The sequence below is a fragment of the Felis catus genome, chromosome A3 (assembly GCF_018350175.1).
Source record: "Felis catus isolate Fca126 chromosome A3, F.catus_Fca126_mat1.0, whole genome shotgun sequence".
NCBI classification, from domain to species: Eukaryota; Metazoa; Chordata; class Mammalia; order Carnivora; family Felidae; genus Felis; species Felis catus.
In genome coordinates, this window is record NC_058370.1 from 34,581,122 (window position 1) to 34,596,684 (window position 15,563).

The 15,563-nt window shown below is 36.4% G+C and overlaps 1 protein-coding gene across 3 annotated transcripts in view; it reads left to right on the top strand.

The window, feature by feature from the left end:
• The window catches only part of PLCB1 (phospholipase C beta 1), a 695,993-nt gene that overhangs the window by 502,410 nt on the left and 178,020 nt on the right, over positions 1-15,563 (top strand). For all 3 annotated transcript variants that reach the window (XM_023251450.2, XM_023251452.2, XM_023251451.2), the window contains exon 10: positions 8,872-9,018. In XM_023251450.2, coding sequence (XP_023107218.1) covers positions 8,872-9,018 — 147 coding nt within the window. The remainder of the gene's footprint in view (positions 1-8,871; positions 9,019-15,563) is intronic.

Below are 15,563 nucleotides of genomic sequence, written 5' to 3' on the forward strand. Positions count from 1 at the left end.
ATGGTCAGTGCTCAAGTAAGGGTAACACTTCCTTCAATGATGATGATGATGATGATGATAATGGCGATTATCATTGTTACTATTTACCTTCTCCCAGATTATGTATGGTATTCAACAGCAGGATAGCATAGTAGTTAAGAGCATGGAACACAAAGCCTGATTACCTGGGTTCCAATCCCATTTTATCCACTTGTAAGCTGTGTTACTTTGGGCAAGCTACTTGCCTTGGGTTTCTCATCCACATAAGGGGCATAAATGTATTACCCACTCCATGGAGTTACCATGAGGATGAAATGAGTTAATATTTGCACATACTAAACAGTACAGAAAAGTTCATTAAATGACATACTGGAAATAGATAAATCTCAAGAAGCTCTTCAAAGAGCTTCTCTGTCTTCCTTTCCTATCCTGCTTGCACTTTTACAATACATTTCCTTTCAAGTCAGAATCCATTATTAAAAAAAAAAATACTGTGTTTGTAAATACAGCCAGTTACATTTTCTTTCCCTGAGCCTCCACGGCATAATGTTTTTCTTTAGCGCTTTGCTGCTCCAGCTTACATCTGCTTTTAGGACTACCTCAGGAGCAGTTCCATGCCAGTGCTTTGATGCCATGATTGGGTCATTTCCAAGGTCACCATCCTGGTAAAAAACACATACTGAATAGAAAAGAGCCTGACGGCAGGACTTTCAAGGCACCTTGGTAATGTGCCATGAATTCTAGAGATTAGCTTCTGAGCATGCCTTGCTGTACTTTTCTCCTCTGGTCATGCAGCTCCTGTAAAGTATCATGAGAAAGTGTGGTGCTGAGGACTCACCACCAACCTCAGCAGTTTCAGGGCACAGGGGAACATCAGCTTGTGGTAACTGACCTTATCGATAGTCACTTTCATAAGCTTATAGGTAGAATATGAGGGTTTATGGATTTATTTCAGATATACTTCTTGTGAATTTAAAAAGAAATTCTATCAGGGCTGAACAAAGAGGCTAAGAGGCCCTGTATTGAACAGGGCAGGTGACTTGTCAATGCAATGTAATGAAGAATCAAGTCTTCTATTGTTTAAGAATTGATCTGCCCTATTCTGAATTATCATAATCCCCTCTTTGTGGTCTATTTTGATGGCTTTAGACATTCAGTGCCATCTAATTAGTGTTTCTGCCAGGGGCTAGGCAGAGGGACAGGGTAAAAATAAAACTTTTCTGCTGTTTCTCGCCACTGGGGAACACCAGGGCTTGGAACTTTAAGGAACACCTCCTGGGAAAGGAGCCACAACCTTTTCTCTTCAGGACACACTTGTCTGGAACTTCCCCTAGACTTGGGATAAGGAAGTCTTAGTAGAGGAGTGCCCTCAGAACCAAGAAGAAAAAACATCCTTTCCTCTGCCACCCCTCCCTTCCCTGAGGCAAAATTAGAATGCTTTGTTCCTACAGTATTGGAGAAGAGCGAGAGGACTTGGAAAGGAAGAGAGGAAATATCTCATCTGAATACTCCCAACTACACCTGAATTGAATATGTAATTTATCTCAGGTGCCCTAGAATTTAGTTCTAGAAGTCTCCTTAAATTTTTTTTAGATTTAATCAGAAAATTTCTCAGGCAGTGCTTTGAACTCAAATTATAATTTTACATGAGAGACTTGGGAAAAAGAATTACATGACATCAAATTAAATCTGGATGTATTTTCTTCTGATTGAATTAAGTTATGAGGAACACATCCCATGACCACCATAAGGGGAGTTGGACAATTCACTGGCACCCATAAAATCAAAGGCTGGCTTGTCTCCGTAATGACTGCCTTAGAAGCATGTAGACACTGGCACCTCCTTACACACATTAACATACCTGTTCCATACAAGCAGCCTTGTGAGGTTGGCAAGAGAAGCAAAGGGGACCAAGCACCTTTCTGCCTGATAAGTACCTGAGTGTTGAGACTGCTTCTGTGACTCTGATAACACTCTACCTGGGAAAAGATATAGCAAGGAACAGCCAATTGACAAATTACCCATCTAGCACCCTCTCTGGTGAGATATTGGTCACTGTTTCCTCTTCACTAGAAAGATGTAAGTAAGAGAAAACCAGGGAGGCCTATGATAAGTCTCTGACCCGGCAAAATAGGTCAATGACAGAAGACCTTCAGCTCCTCCCATCTGATTCGATTTCCCTAAAAATGCTAGGATCAAAGGGCAAAGCATGTGAAATCTGACTTTATAAATTTAACAGTCTGGTATAGTAGAAAAATCATGGGTGGGCACCTGGGTGACTCAGTTGGTTAAACGTCCAGCTCTTGATCTCAGCTCAGGTCATGATCTAATGGTTTGTGAGATGGAGCCCTGGGTCGGGCCCTGTGCTGACAACGTGGAGCCTGCTTGGGATTCTCTCTTTCCCTCTCTCTCTACCTGTCCCCTGCTCATGTGCATGCTCTCTCTGTCTCTCTCTGTCTCTTAAAATAAATAAACTTTAAAAAAAAATAAAAGAAAACTCATGAAATATCAGGATAAATATGATGGTCTGAATATATTCAACTATATTAAATTATCTTGAAACTACACTAAAATTAAAGGAGTTTTTTTTTTTTTTAAGGCATAATCTGGCAAGGGTGGAGACAATAGGCTAAGAGACAATAATTACATAATGTCAGCAGCTAGTTATATGCTTATTGCTATTACAGACTGGGGAAACCTATCATACATCTGCCATGTAAAAAGCTGGGGACTAATCTGCATTATTCTATGAAACCTTAAAAGTCTTAAAAATTGAAAGTGTCAGGTTCCTCTGGAAGTAGGTTTTGGAGTACAGCCTAAAATAAGGTTGACTACTGTTTAAGGGATAGTTGGAACTCCTCCCTGGATAAAGACTAAAGATTTACTCTCTGGAGATGAGGGAACAGAGAGTCTAAGGATGACACAGTCCCAGGTGAAGGCAGAGCTACAATTTTGAAAGCAAGGAGATAAAGTGATCATAAATGTACTGAGTGCTGAGTTCTCCAGCCTTCTTTCCGCATTTGCTCTGGAAGGCTGATATCCAGGCCTGTACTCTCCTGGCAAGTGATTAAATAGATCTTCTCTCAGGACTCTGATCAGCCCAGGATGAAAGTCCTAAAAGTATTGACATTAGCAGTTACTCCAAAGAGACAAAGACTGATCTCTCTGCAATGATATTTTATTTTCAAGTTTATACTCAGTTATCCAGATGCATTCAAAAATCCAGTCAAACTTTGTAGTCTACCGTTTTGAAATATGAACAGAAAATTAAAAATTTCTAGACAAATGAAAAACTTTTTTTTCAAGTAGAAATAAGGAAAATGTAGCTTTGGAGAAAACAGTGAGAAGAAAACTTTAATTACACATGTGCTATTTATATCCTTAGAAAGATAACAGAACATATTGCACTACGGAAAAAAGAACACAATGCTATTTTTTAAGAAATACCAGAGAACACAAACTGGCCCTTAGAAGGGCCCTTAGATTGAAAAGAAGGGCAGGAGAAACAAAACATTGAAAGAGTATTGGAAATAAAGCTGAGGAAATCTCACAGAAAGTAGAACAAAGAAATAAAATTAATAATTTGAGAGAGGTTGTATTAAAATGCAAACTTTGACCAAATAATGTTCCAGAAAGAGAGAAGAGAGGAAATTATCATAGAGATAGTTCATGAAATGCTTCAAAGGAGGCGGAAGGAGGCAGAGCAACAGTTGATGGCCATGGCGTTTGTGCAACACCACATGACAGTTTCTTTGCAGCAAAGATATTGCTGAAGAATTATAAGACCTCTAAATGGCCACTGGGACCATCATTTTGTCATGCCACTTGCCTCTTTTATTACTTTCAAGATCGTTTCTCCCCAATGAAGTCCAATCTTTTCACTTTTGCATCACTGGTTTCCCTTTTCATTGAACACCTGAACTTCTGAACAAAATAGCTTCATAGAGCAGTGTTTTTCCTGTTCCTTAAGGGACTTCAATTTTTCCTACTTTGGTTCTGAATGGTTCAAAGGCTACATACACTTATATGAGTGGCATATCCAATTGGAAACATACCAGTCTTCTAACAAGAAAATATGTAAAGGGCTTTATTTGTAGGCTTTGTAAGCTGGCCTTATCCTTCTGGACTTATCTTCTTGGTTTTATTCCAGAAAGTTGTAGCATTGCTTTTAGTTGTAGTTTGATGTTTCCTAATGTCATCCTAATATGGGACAGTTTGTTTTTGATTTAGCTAGTAATCATCCCTAATATATTAAGTCACTGGAACTCAGAATTTATGGGAAGAAGAGACTTAAGAGCTTGTATAGTTTACCCATCCTGTGGTTGAGGAATTTGCCCCTTATCAGTTACTGCTGGAAGAAATGGAAGCTAGATTTTTTTGTGTTAATTTTTTTAATGTTTTCATCTATTTTTGAGAGAGACAGAGACAGAATGCGAGTGGGTTGGGGCAGAGAGAGAGGAAGGCACAGAATCTGAAGCAGGCTCCAGGCTCCGAGCTGTCAGCACAGAGCCTGACACGGGGCTTGAACTCACAAGCTGTGAGATCATGACCTGAGCTGAAGTTGGACGCTCAACCGACTGAGCCACCCAGGTGCTCCTGGAAGCTAGATTTCTTATTCTGTTACTAATTTGTTTAGAAGAACAGTGTTTCCTAGCTTAATTCTCAAGGTTTTTTATTTTTTCTATGCTCCTCAGTATACCAGGAAAAAAATGTAAGCAGTTTTGCAAAAATAGTGCAAGGTTGATGGAGAAAGGACTGATACATTTAGGTCAATAGCAACAACAATTATCCAGCTATAGGTTATATGCAAACAGAAAAATCCTTTAAAAGTCTGTTTTCTGTCCCAAAGCTTTTACTAGTCAGAAGTATTTTTTAAGCTAATTCATTATGCCAAAAACATCTGCATTTTTCCCAGTGAATTGCTGATCCCTTAGCTGACACTTTACAACTTATAAACCTACTACTCCTTATCCTTACCATTTCATTGACTTTTCTTGACTTTGACATATGTCTGCCTAGTCATTTGGTGCATCAAAAGTCTTCCACATTTGCTCTTTATTAGCAACGCAGAGCTTTGGGGTTGAAAAGTTGCTCCCAGGTGTCTGTTCACCTGCAGTCTGTAATAATATTCTGAACTGTCTTCCAAACTCTTTCATTGTTCTTATTCAGGTTAAGTAAATTCCTTCACTGGGAACTTTTAAATTATTTAATATAATTAATTGTAAATAATCTTCACAAATACTGACTCACCCAACTCTGGGTTGTTGTTTTTTTTTTACTATTATTGATTTAAATCTAAGCTAAAAAATTATGTTAAAATCTTCAACTCCTGTAAAATTGTAAAGGTAGAGAAGATAACCCAAAGGTTATGTTTGCTTGACCTATAGAATATTAACCAGCTTTATATTCAGTTTAGCAATATTTTTATAAGTTTGGTTTGGGGGTTTTATAGGTTTGTTGGGGGTTTTGTTTGGGTGATGTGCTAACACACACATGTGTGCATACATTGGTGTCTCACAGCCTTCTTTGAGATTCAAGTTTTGCCATCTTCTTGGCTTTCTCATTAATGAATTAAATGAAACTTGGACACATGTTCTTTGGCATATTGTAAAGTATAACTTGGCCTTAATTATAATATCCTCCTTTGGGAATAACAAATATATAGCTTATACATATAAGATTCTCTGTCTTGCACCTATGAAAGACATCAAAATTAATGAGAAGCATGGCTCAGAATTTTTCTCAACATATGCCCAGAAGGCACTAGACACAATAAATGGGCATTGATGCTAAAGTTAAAAGTAGTCATCCTCACCATATTGGTGTGTTTTGTTTTAATTGCTCCTTAAAGTTGCTGATCGGGCCAAAGGATATTTATTCCTGCAAGGTAACAGACACAAACTGACAGCCTTAGAGTCACCAACACCATAAAAGTGGTTTGATTAGCCACACAACATTATATTGCTGTCATTTGCATGCCTTCAGAAGGAGCATACACTTGTGAGTTTTCCACACTCCACAGCTCCCTGGTGCACACATTATTCCATTGGTCACATTACTTTCCTTCTTGGGCCCCTAAAGACACTTGCCATTACTCGTGTCCTCTGAGAAATAGCTGTAGTTAGAGACTGAGCTATATGAAATTGTCATTTGCATAGGTTAAAATTGCCAAAATTAGCAATTTCATATGATTTGACCTAATCAAATAAAAGAATCAAAATTATTCTATCCTTCATGATCTTCCACTTTCAAATGAATTTATTTCCTATTTTGAATCACTAATAAGCAAAATAAAAAGACTGATATAACACCTACTGTGCACAAAGAATTGGGGTAGATGCCAGGGACGACAAAGATATCAAGGCACACCCTGCTTTGCAAGAGCTCATGCCTGATTTTCAAAGTGTGAATGATCTTATTTTCTATTAGATCATGAGCTCTATGAAAGCAGAGGCTGTGCTTCAGTTTTCTGTGTACTCATCACGTGGCAGATGTCCAATAAATCTTTGTTAAACAAAACGGTAACAAAGTGGAAGGTAATGAGAGAAGGAAGAAGGAAAGGAGAGAAGGAGGGAGGAAGAAATGGGCATTAGTTTGAGAAGCTGCCAAGATGGACTTGTCACAGGGAAAAAAAAGGAAGAATATGAAGAAATTAATTTTTTTAAAAATATTTATTTCTAAATGAGTTCTAGACTCCAAAATATTTTTTTAAACTATCTATTGGAATAGCTTTGACTCTAAGTGGCATTGATTTTGGTTTGTTTCCAAAATGAAACCAGTCTGAAAGGATATATGCATTTCATCATAAATGAATTTTAAAACGAAGCTTCAAGAGCAGTAACCAAAATATTTTCATAAATGGTAGCATGATTGGAACAATTTCTTTGTTAGTTGATGCTTATTTGATGGTACAAACTATGGCATCTATTAAAATTCACACAAACATACCAGTATGTTGACCTTTATGTCATTTCTAATGCATAAGACCTTCTTAACACTTTTTCCTTTTGTCATTATTTAACATATCAAAGTATATATTAGAGCTGGTTTTTATTAAGTTCATAGTGCAAAAAATTATTCCTATTTCAGTTTGTTTAGGAGATTTTTCTTTTCATAAAACTCAGCTTCACTCACCAACAACCAATAACTGAATTTACTTTTAAAATGTATTTATTCCTAGAAAATATTAAAGGCAGTTTCGCTATAATTTTTCCAGAATTGAGAAAAGTACTCATCAGTTACTTTGAGAAACCTTTTGGATGTAAAAAGATTTACATTGTGGTCAGTAGTCAAAACTAGCTTTGTCACTTGTGGATGGCACACAACATTTTATCATTCAAGAGTATTGTTCAAATCAATAAATATTAGAATTATTAGAGATCATGCTTGTACTTATGGGTTTGGATAGGGGTAAAGAGAAGGAAAAACCATTGGTGAAAGAGTAAATTGCTAGAACTTGAAAAGAAAGCACACTGGGTTATGTGTACTAAAAAAAGGCTTAAACATGGGTATAGCCTCTAAACCAACAGTTCTATTCCTGGGAATTCATCCTAAAGAAATAATTAAGAGTTTGTGCACAGATTTAACTATCAGAGTATTCAGCACAAAGTTATTTATACTAGTGAAAAATTAGAAACAACTTTAACATCCAATGACAATGAAAGATTACTTAGCCGTGCTATGGTTACATACCTTATATACATAAAATATAAATATTATAAAATACATGACAATGTTTCTAACATATTGTTCAGCTAAGACAAAGGTCACTAAATCTAATTAAGGTCAGTCTAATTACTAAATGATTGCACCTTCATAAAAGAATTACACACACACATACACACACACACGTTTTTTGTTTTCCTGGAGGGCATACACACCAGGATTTTAACAGCACCTACTTCTGAAGAAAGAGTTAGACTCGTTCAGAAAAGTTTTACTTTTTATTTCTGCTCATCTCTTTTTCTATTTTTTTTTTCAGTGAGCATATGCCACTTTTATGTTAATACAAAACTCTTTCAGCAAGAAGAAAGAAATGCTACCCTCCAATGTTTACAAGCAGTGTCCCTACTACTCACAAATGTGCTGGGGTTTTTGAGGCTCTTATTGTTAAGGCTGAAGAAATAAACTGTGGTAATGATCAGTGAAGATGACCTCTCTGGGAATTCCATAAAGATTACTGTAATAAAGATAAAGAATTATCTCAATATTTAGCATCAGTCATCTCAGAAAGGTTACAACAAAAGCAAAATTCTAAATAAGATCCGAGTAAACTAAAGTGGGAGTCATATTTCTTCCATTTGAAGTAAAGCCATTCTAAATAAGAAATTTAAAGACCTCCTTGTTTATGAGCATTTGAGTTTTTATTCCTAGGAAAGACTCATTTGTGGTCATCTATATTTTATGTTTCAGAGAAAAAAAATCACAATTTGAAAACACTTCCACCTCATTTTAAATAATAAACCCATTCTTGAATAACTTTTTTGATTATAAAAGTAACATATACTCATAATAGGAAATTTGGAAATTCAACCCTAATTCTATTACCCAGAGAGAAGCACTCATAACATTTTGATGTCCATTCATAAAGTTGATAACCATTTTTAATTTAAGAACAAAAGATTGGTGTTTAGGTATTTAAATCCTCTGAAAGTCAGTGAGACTCATGTAAGTACCTTTTTCTCTATTATCTGTGGCATTGGGAGATAATTGTAGTGCAATGACATAATACTTGATGACTGTTATCCATGCTAAAATGCAATTGTGCCTACTGTCTTCTACCTTGGATGCTACCAGAGTTTTCTGGAAAAAAAAAAAAGTTAAAGCACCATGATACCAGCAACCCATAAAAAGAACACATTCACATTCTTCTTAACTCTTCATTTCCTCCAGGACAGATATCAGTGGATGGCTTTATGCGCTATCTGAGTGGAGAAGAAAATGGAGTCGTTTCGCCTGAGAAACTGGATTTGAATGAAGATATGTCTCAGCCCCTTTCTCACTATTTCATCAATTCCTCACACAACACCTACCTCACAGGTACGAATTCACAGTTCTTTGACAATGACTTTAACCAATCTCACCAAATTTCATCAACCTCTGCTTTCTGTTGATCAGAAGGGAAGGCGTGTTTTCTTTCATTTCCTGGATGTAAGATGCCTCTGAGAACTGACTTCCAAGACCACAGGCTCTGCCTGTAAGAGGAATATGATTTCTTCACAACATATCTTTTCCTGTTTTTAAGTCTTCTAAAATGTATCCTGTCTAATATCTTTGGGCCAATGGAATTTTTGTGGATTTGACCTCCTTCTTTAGTGGACTTCAAACCATTGGCAATACTACCTAGTTCTCTGGACTCTTTTCATATACAGCAAATTTCTTTTATTTAAAAAGATTTTTTAAGTGTATTTATTTTTAGAGAGAGAGAGAAACAGCACAAATAGGGGAGGGTCAGAAAGGGAGAAAGAGTCCTAAGCAGGCTCTGGGCTGCCAGTGCAGAGTCTGATACGGAGCCCGATTCCATGAAACTGGGAGATCATGACCTGAGTCGAAACCAAGAGTCAGATGCCTAACCGACTGAGCCACCCATGGGCCCCAGAAAAATTTCTAAAGCATAAATAATTTTCTTTCAAGGCAAATAGCTAATTTTGCTCAAGGTGCAATGGGGCTTTAGATGTAAACAAATTTACCCCTGAATGACAATCTATACTTCATTGTAAATATTATAATAATGAAGGAAAAAAAAATTTGTGCTTCCAAATGTGATCCTAAATTGAGCATTGCCATATTTTTAGTAGATTATTAAACAGAAAAAAATTAAAGATATATATATCACCTCAACTTAGTTTAAAATTAACATTTTTAATAAATACAGATTTTAATAAAGCTAAAAACATTTGTATAATCAAAATACACTTCTTGAAGAATACTTTCCATATGGCAGATTTCTAAATACCAGCCTTGAAAAAACTTTGTAAAAAATCTACTGGTTACAAAAATAAAGGCTTTTCAGGGGTGCCTGGGTGGTTCAGTTGGTTAAGCATCTGACTTTGGCTCAGGTCATGATCTCACAGCTTGTGAGTTTGAGCTCCTCGTGGGGGGATTCTGTGCTGACAGGTCAGAGCCTGGAGCCTGGTTTATCTCTGCCCCTCCCCTGATCGAGCTTTATCTCTCTCTCTCTGTCTGTCTCAAAAATAAACATTAAAAAAAAATTTAATTAAAAAAAAAAGGCTTTTTAAAAAGCCATATCACTATCTTACTTCAGACAGTCCTCACCCAAATTAATAGAAGATAGCCAGACCTTAAGACCCACAATGTACCTGAAGTCTGGGGTCTCATTTGATACGTATAAGTTGTAGATGCCCACCATGCCTTGAGAGAGGTTTTGATGTGCCCATGGCTCATTGTCTAGGGGCATGCGGTTTGTGTTTCAGGGTAGACCAGCGATGCTACGAACATAATGACAGGGGCATTATTCATGGGTGTCCAAGAGAATTTTACAGGATTCAGTTATACGGCAAATAAGCAGCTCTTTCATCTAAACTCCTTAAGGAGATCCATCCATCCCAGTACAAATGTATGTTGTATTGGTATCAAATGCAGCATTGGCCCGGTATCCCACACTTGGTGAAAAAATGGCTTAGAATAGAAATGACCCTTCTATAGAGAGAGCAAAGTAGCCTCCAGACAGCTAGAGTGGGCTGTTCCCAGGATTATTCCGTATACTCTGAGAGCATCTAATCAGAACCAGATAGTCTGAGTTCTAGCCTGTTGAACTGCAACTTGTATGTTCTTCATAAAAACTGGGTGGCTATCAGGCTACTCTCAGCCTGTTTTATTTCAACTGACATTATCTACTAGGAGAGATTCCTGCCAAAAAGTAATGAGATTCATGTTTGGCTCATCCTAAACTCTATTTTTGTCATTTCTTGCTGCATAACAAATCACTTCAAAATTCAGTGGCATAAAACGCCCACCATATTATTTTCATCCTCATTCTGTATGTCAATAATGCAGATAGGGCACAGAAGAGATGGCCTGTCTCTTGTTCCTGGTGTCTTGAGCTCCAGCTGCCAAATAAATACCTGGGGATAATGCGAACACGTTGGGTGTTGGAACGGTCTGGATGCTTCCCCACCATCGTGTCTGGAACTTGAGCTCGGTTAGGACTCCTGACCTAGTTGCCTATAAGAAGCCTCACCATGTAGGTTAGGCTTCCTCACAGCATGGCCACCCCAGGGTAGGTGGACTTCTTACATGGCAGGTCATGGCTGCCAGAACAAGTGTCCCAAAGAACAAGAAGGAAGCTTAACTGCCTTATTGTACATCACCTCTGAAGTTCTGTGCTGTCACTTTCTTATTTGTTAAAACAGTCACAAACCTACACAGATTGAAAGGGAGAAAACATAGACCATAGTCCTCCTTGGGAAGAGTGTCAAAATACTTTTAATTTGTTATCTTCTCAGGGGATTCTTAATCCTATTTGGTACCAGTGACCAATTTGTCATTCTGGTGAAGTTTATGGACCCTTGTAAGAGTAGTATTAAGTGCACAAAATAAAGTATATAGGATTAAGGAGATAATTTCCAATGAAATATTTTTATCAAATATTAAAAAACAAATTTGTGATAAAATAATATGTATTTCAATGAGCAAAATTTAAAAATTAGTATAAATAATATGATGTGACTATTTGCAATAATGGAATAAGATGTGAAAATATCTATAATTTCACAGTTCTGCTTGTACTGCATTTATAAGAGATTGTTAAATTTAACATAGAATTTTAGATTAAAGATGTAATCTTGGTTTCTCATCCAAGTTTGAGGAGGTCAGTAGAACCTCAAATTAAGAGTCTAGATCTTGGGACACCTGGGTGGCTCAGTCAGTTAAGTGTCTGACTTGATGGCAGCTCAGGTCATGATCTCAGGGTTTGTGAGATCGAGCCCTACATCGGGCTCTGCACTAACAGTGTGGAGTCTGTGAATTCTCTGTCTCCCTCTTTCTGTCCCTCTCCAGCTCACGTTCTCTCTCTCTCTCTCTTCTCTCTCTTTCAAAATAAATAATCATTTAAAACAAAAAAAGAGTCTAGATCTTTTACTTGATAGCATCCTAAAAAATATAACTGTAAATACTGACACATGATGGAATCTTGCATTTAAGACTACAAGATTCTTAAAAATATGTAAATATACATTCGGTTAAATTTTGGACATTATATGTGGTTTCATCTGCCTGGAAGTCACAGTATGCAATAATTTTACCAATAGTCCTTCTTATCTCCAAAAGTGCCTTTCAACTGATGTATTTACATCCATTAGTATCTATATTATTTGCCATATAATAAATGAGGCAATGGTAGCAAAATGATGGAATAGTAAGACTGATTAGATATAGTCTATATCCTTTTTACCTTCTCTCCAAGGACATTAATTTCTCTTTCTGCTTATCTTTATGGACTTATGGTTTTTAAATTTTATGTAGATTCACCAACCACAGCCATTGTTCTCTTTTTGATAGTCGAATTGTCTCAGCTTTGGTCAATGGAAACATTTCTTAGGCTGGTTTCTATATTCTCTTGACACAACCCATTGATCTTTGAAAATGTCCTTGCTTTCTGGCACATCAAGATCTTCCAGGCTTACTTTGTTCCTTTCTGCACTACGCGTGGAAATCAGACTTTTCCCCTGAATGACCTCTGGTTCCTTTTAGTGGAAAAAAAAATTGGGTAACAGCAATTTGAACCCTGCACTATGGAACATTGTCTCTGGACCATTTCAGTGAACAAAGTAAGAAAAGATACATTTGTTTATGAACTGTGCCAGTTCATATAAATGTCTTCATTCCTATCTTCCAATGTATTTAAATTCCTGATTCTATAACTGTGCTTCCTTTAGCAATCTTGATACCTATGAAATTTATGTAATTAATTCCCTTATTTTACTAACAACAAAATAATAGCTCCAAGAAAATTGTTCAGTATCAATAGGAACTATAAAACTACAAAATACTATTCAGTTTTTCTCTGTAATTCCTTTTTGTGGATGTTTTTAAACTGCATTTCACCAAGGATTTTTAGTCTACTGAATTTCTTCCAGAGTCACTCATTTGCCCTACCTCTGAATACCTTGGTAGATACAGATGCGGTAGAGAATTTGGCTTCGTTGTGTCGGCTTGGTTTTTGAGTGTCAGCAAATTAATGGTTGATAGTTATCAGAAGTTGAAGCTTTCAGCTACTAAGAGAGAGAAGGGTCCACTCTACTTTTTGATGAAGAAAGAATTCAGGGGCACCTGGATGGCTCAGTCAGTCAAGTGTCCCAACTTCGGCTCGGGTCATGATCTCATGAGTTTGAGCCCCGCATTGGGCTCTGTGCTGACAGCTCAGAGCTTGGAGGTGCTTCAGCTTCTGTGTCTCCCTCTCTCTCTGCTCCTCCCTTGCTCATGCCCTGTCTCTCTTTGTCTCTCAAAAATAAATAAACATTAAAAAATTAAAAAAAAAAGAATTCAAAGAGCTGTCTCCAAATTGCAGTACAAAGGTCTCAGATCACCACCATCTGATATACAGGATTTCTGACCAAGTAAACCAGGTCTCTTGCCAATTATTTAATTTCCAAAGTAGTATTAGAATTCCCATATTTTCGAATATTCAGATTTTAAAGCTATGTTATCTATGTGAAACCATGTTATGATCTTTACAGGTTTTTTGTGTCTTGCTTACTTTTCTGAGCTGTACATTATTTTACTGAGGTTTGCATTATATAAATCCACATATTTGCTATGTTCCTTTATCCCAATACCAATAAAAGTCTTTCATTTTCCTACAGGTGAATTAAGGAAGATTCCCCATAGTTAACAAAAAAATCTACATATAAATTCTAATACAGGCTCTGGACGTTTTGTCTGAAATTCTCTTTTGAGAATTTGGTTTTACTTCATATGATATTATTAGTATCCTCACTTTAATTATAGATAAACCTAATGTAGAACTGTCCCAGAGGCTTTTGGGTAAGATATAAACATTGATGATACAGAAATTCAAACTTCCCAAAGCCAATTAAGAATATTACAAAATAAAGTTAAAACCAAAGTAAAACCCAATAAAATCCAATTAAATGTTAAAATCAATACCTAGGAAATGAGATCTTATACTTTATAGGCATTTCCAGAACAAGTAGAAACACTTTCTATAGAAATGTTATTTCATATAAAGGGTATTTGGTGGAAAAAGGAGTTTTCCTATTCCAATGAGTTTTAGAAATGCTAGGTACAAACAAAGGTTGGCACCTATTACAGTACGTTTTGAACATATGGGAAAAAAGCTTACAGATGCACAATCATTAAGGTTATGATCAACCCTGTTCCCCCACTATCACCACCTTACTTATTTTCTTGGAGCACATTAAGAACTAGTATTCCTGAGAATGCTGGTCTAAATTCAAATAAAGAGAATTTTGATATTTGGAATGTTGTATTTTGAGCATTCAAAGGAACTATAAAAGTTAAATGTACAATATGAAAGCCAATCAATTTAGAAATGCATTATTATTATTATTATTATTATGTCTATTTCGTTATTCATTATTGCCCCTCTGTTGACCATCAGGATGCCCAGAAGGAAAAATAAATGGGATCATTGAAAGAAGTGTATGCACATCAACAGAATGAGTTGGTTTTTAATTATGATGGTCATTTTTCATGGGGTTTTGGATAGTCTTGGCAGTACATCAAGTAGTGATTATGTTTTAAATTATTATTTTTCCTTGAGGAACCCACCCTTATGGCTCAAAACAAAATTCTCTCAGAACAGTATGCACTCATTTCAACCTATACTTTTTCAGCTCTTCATAAATCTGTACTCCAATCGATTTGGGAGATAATGGCTCCATATTCATGGACAAGAAAAGTGTTATGTCTCTGAAAAATTAACATCTCCGTTCAGCTTAAAAAACACACACACACACATTAGGTTTGAGGTTTTAGTTATCTTCCAATGAATTAAAACACCTGATTGAATGTATCAAATAATTATTCAACTCCTCACATATATGCTCTGAGCTGCAAGAAAGTTCTAGAAATGATTTACCCTTGTCATTTATCCACTACCAGCCCAGATTGAGTGTTACTCTCTGCTTTTCCATCTCTCTTACTCTTTTAACCCTTACCATGTGTAACCTTTTGTAATTTATTTTTGGTTTAAAGCACACACAAACCTATGAAAGTTGGTGGCAGAATGGAAAAAGATCATGTTTAGCAAATAAACAGACTGCATTTAAATCTCCCTTTAAGTAAATTAACTCTTCTAAGCCTTAGTTTCTTCATTTGTAAAATGAAGATAAATTGAAACAGCCAGAGTATTTTTGGCCATTAGTAATAAGATACTAATTACTTAATGGCTTGAATGTTAAGGAATTTATTACCAATCACAGCAAGAAGTCCAGAAGCAGAGTAGTTGAGGGTTGATTAAATTAGAAATTCACTGATGTCATCAGAGACCCAGACACTTTCTATCTTTTTGCTCTCCTTATGGTTGCAAGATCCCTGTTCACCCTGAGCATTGCCTCCCTATGAAATAAGATCCACATGGG